This window comes from Littorina saxatilis, linkage group LG14 (assembly GCF_037325665.1).
Source record: "Littorina saxatilis isolate snail1 linkage group LG14, US_GU_Lsax_2.0, whole genome shotgun sequence".
Taxonomy (NCBI): domain Eukaryota; kingdom Metazoa; phylum Mollusca; class Gastropoda; order Littorinimorpha; family Littorinidae; genus Littorina; species Littorina saxatilis.
In genome coordinates this window covers 585,640-589,357 of record NC_090258.1, presented here as the reverse complement: position 1 = coordinate 589,357, position 3,718 = coordinate 585,640, and the positions used below count along the sequence as shown (strand labels likewise).

Below are 3,718 nucleotides of genomic sequence, written 5' to 3'. Positions count from 1 at the left end.
GTAAGGAATATTTAAGTTAATTACGCAAAATGATCTTATCTTAAACAATTCATCCTTATGATTATATACATTTCTGCTTCTTGCTAGACATGTAAAGGTTGCTTGCTTTTGTTTTATCGATGGACATTTCTTTGGGTAGGCCACAAACACACACACCAACACACACACACACACACACACACACACACACACACACACACACACACACACACACACACACTCGCTCTCTCTCTCTCTCATTCTCTCTCTCTCCCCCTCTTCCCACCCTTTTCTTCCCCCTCCCCACCGAGTCTCGTGCACATCTGCAGCTCTTCCATCCTCTCTCAGCTCTTCCATCCTCTCTCTTTTTTCTCCATTGTTTTTTCTGCTTCTTCTCTCAGCCACGCCCCTCAGACCTCTCACCGGGACACGCCCACCGGGACACGCCCACCGGGACACGCCCCCTTTCTCCTTTTCCTCTCCAGTGCAGCCTGGACATAACCCGGACAGGCACTTCAGTCTTTTGCGCCACTCGACCAAACCGCCGTCTGCTGCCCGCGATAATTCACGAGACTTGGGCCGAGATTCGTCAGTGATGCATTGTGGTACTGAGGTCTTGTGGCAAGGGAGCTAATCAAATAGTATTGTGTGTTTTTTGCTGAATTTTCTTTTGGTTTTCTTGTGCAGGACATGTGTAGGGTTGGTCAGAAGATTTCGGACGAGTCTGTGGGTGGGTAGCGGGGGGGGGGGGGGGGGGGGGGGGAGGGAGGGAGGGAAGGAGGGAGGGAAGGGGATGGGGGTGATTCTGTTTTTGAAGGTACAAGGGATTGGGATGAGAGTTGGCAAAGTTGTAGGGGTAGATTAAGAAGTAGAAGGTTGATTGTTATTGTTGTTTTAACGTCCCTTCAACCGCTATGGCTGTCCCTTCAACCGCTATGGCTGTCCCTTCAACCGCTATGGCTGTCCCTTCAACCGCTATGGCTATCCCTTCAACCGCTATGGCTGTCCCTTCAACCGCTATGGCTGTCCCTTCAACCGCTATGGCTATCCCTTCAACCACTATGGCTGTCCCTTCAACCGCTATGGCTGTCCCTTCAACCGCTATGGCTGTCCCTTCAACCGCTATGGCTGTCCCTTCAACCGCTATGGCTGTCCCTTCAACCGCTATGGCTGTCCCTTCAACCGCTATGGCTGTCCCTTCAACCGCTATGGCTGTCCCTTCAACCGCTATGGCTGTCCCTTCAACCGCTATGGCTGTCCCTTCAACCGCTATGGCTGTCCCTTCAACCGCTATGGCTGTCCCTTCAACCGCTATGGCTATCCCTTCAACCGCTATGGCTGTCCCTTCAACCGCTATGGCTGTCCCTTCAACCGCTATGGCTATCCCTTCAACCGCTATGGCTGTCCCTTCAACCGCTATGGCCGCTATGGCTATCCCTTCAACCGCTATGGCTGTCCCTTCAACCGCTATGGCTGTCCCTTCAACCGCTATGGCTGTCCCTTCAACCGCTATGGCTGTCCCTTCAACCGCTATGGCTATCCCTTCAACCGCTATGGCTGTCCCTTCAACTGCTATGGCTATCCCTTCAACCGCTATGGCTATCCGGCTATCCCTTCAACCGCTATGGCTATCCGGGACAAAGAAAGGGAAGAACGTGGAACTGTACATTGTCACGGGTTGAGACATAGAGGGTGCGATTAACAGAGAGATGAGGGTGAGTTGTTTCACAAATCTGACGTCACAAAGGTGAATGGGTCGTGATGACGAGTTGTCTGTACACACTACAAGTACATTTCAAGGTCGTGATGACGAGTTGTCTGTACACACTACAAGTGCCTTTCAAGGTCGTGATGATGAGTTGTCTGTACACACTACAAGTACCTTTCAAGGTCGTGATGACGAGTTGTCTGTACACACTACAAGTACCTTTCAAGGTGGTGATGACGAGTTGTCTGTACACACTACAAGTACCTTTCAAGGTGGTGATGACGAGTTGTCTGTACACACTACAAGTACCTTTCAAGGTCGTGATGACGAGTTGTCTGTACACACTACAAGTGCCTTTCAAGGTCGTGATGATGAGTTGTCTGTACACACTACAAGTACCTTTCAAGGTCGTGATGACGAGTTGTCTGTACACACTACAAGTACCTTTCAAGGTGGTGATGACGAGTTGTCTGTACACACTACAAGTACCTTTCAAGGTGGTGATGACGAGTTGTCTGTACACACTACAAGTACCTTTCAAGGTGTTGATGACGAGTTGTCTGTACACACTACAAGTACCTTTCAATGTGGTGATGACGAGTTGTCTGTACACACCACAAGTACCTTTCAAGGTCGTGATGACGAGTTGTCTGTACACACTACAAGTACCTTTCAATTAAGGTGGTGATGACGAGTTGTCTGTACACACTACAAGTACCTTTCAAGGTCGTGATGACGAGTTGTCTGTACACACTACAAGTACCTTTCAAGGTGGTGATGACGAGTTGTCTGTACACACTACAAGTACCTTTCAAGGTGGTGATGACGAGTTGTCTGTACACACTACAAGTACCTTTCAATGTGGTGATGACGAGTTGTCTGTACACACTACAAGTACCTTTCAAGGTGGTGATGACGAGTTGTCTGTACACACTACAAGTACCTTTCAAGGTGGTGATGACGAGTTGTCTGTACACACTACAAGTACCTTTCAAGGTGGTGATGACGAGTTGTCTGTACACACTACAAGTACCTTTCAATGTGGTGATGACGAGTTGTCTGTACACACTACAAGTACCTTTCAAGGTCGTGATGACGAGTTGTCTGTACACACTACAAGTACCTTTCAAGGTCGTGATGACGAGTTGTCTGTACACACTACAAGTACCTTTCAAGGTCGTGATGACGAGTTGTCTGTACACACTACGAGTACCTTTCAAGGTCGTGATGACGAGTTGTCTGTACACACTACAAGTACCTTTCAAGGTGGTGATGACGAGTTGTCTGTACACACTACAAGTACCTTTCAAGGTCGTGATGACGAGTTGTCTGTACACACTACAAGTACCTTTCAAGGTCGTGCAATCACAGGAGGGGACGAGGACGGAACAATGTCGATTCGCACGAACTCATAATACTGTTTTCGTGGTATGTTTTAGGTTCAAGAAGGAGAGTAGAGGTGGGGGGGGGGGGGGGTAGTGAGAACATGCAGCGTTTTAAGCTGTACGTCACTTACCCACAGACTGAGGGCGGCTGAGAATTAGAGATAAAGATGCCGAGAAGTGTACGTGTGTGTGTGTGTGTGTGTGTCTGTCAGTGTCTGTCTGTCGGGGGGGGGGGGGGGGGGGGTGTGGGCAGAATAATTGGTGCCATGATGATTCGGGGGTTGAGGTGGTCCCTGGCAGACAGCGGAGTGCTCGTGGTGTTGACCTTTGACTGCGCGGCAGGCGGTTCGAGTCACGTTGGGTCGTACACTGTGTCGTTGAGAGTGTGGGTGACGTTAGGTGGCTTTAGATTGCTCATTCCGCGCACAAGGCTAAAACCATTTTAGTGTCATGATAATTAGCGTATGAATAAACATTAGAGATGCAGAGAGTAAGAGAGAGCGAAAGAGAGAGAGCCAGACAGTCAGTCAGACAGACAGACAGATAGATAGATAGACAGACAGATACAGAGACATAGAGAGAGAGAGAGAGAGAGAGAGAGAGAGAGAGAGAGAGAGAGAGAGAGAGAGAGAGAGAGAGAGAGAGA

The 3,718-nt window shown here is 49.1% G+C and overlaps 1 protein-coding gene across 1 annotated transcript; it reads right to left on the bottom strand.

The window, feature by feature from the left end:
• Positions 1-862: 862 nt before the first annotated feature.
• LOC138946794 (uncharacterized) lies at positions 863-3,490 on the bottom strand. Its single transcript, XM_070318197.1, has 2 exons — positions 3,429-3,490; positions 863-1,592 (listed from the first exon to the last, which is right to left on the bottom strand). Exons 1-2 carry the CDS (start codon positions 3,488-3,490, stop codon positions 863-865), a joined length of 792 nt encoding a protein of 263 aa, XP_070174298.1.
• Between the last annotated feature and the right edge of the window lie 228 nt (positions 3,491-3,718).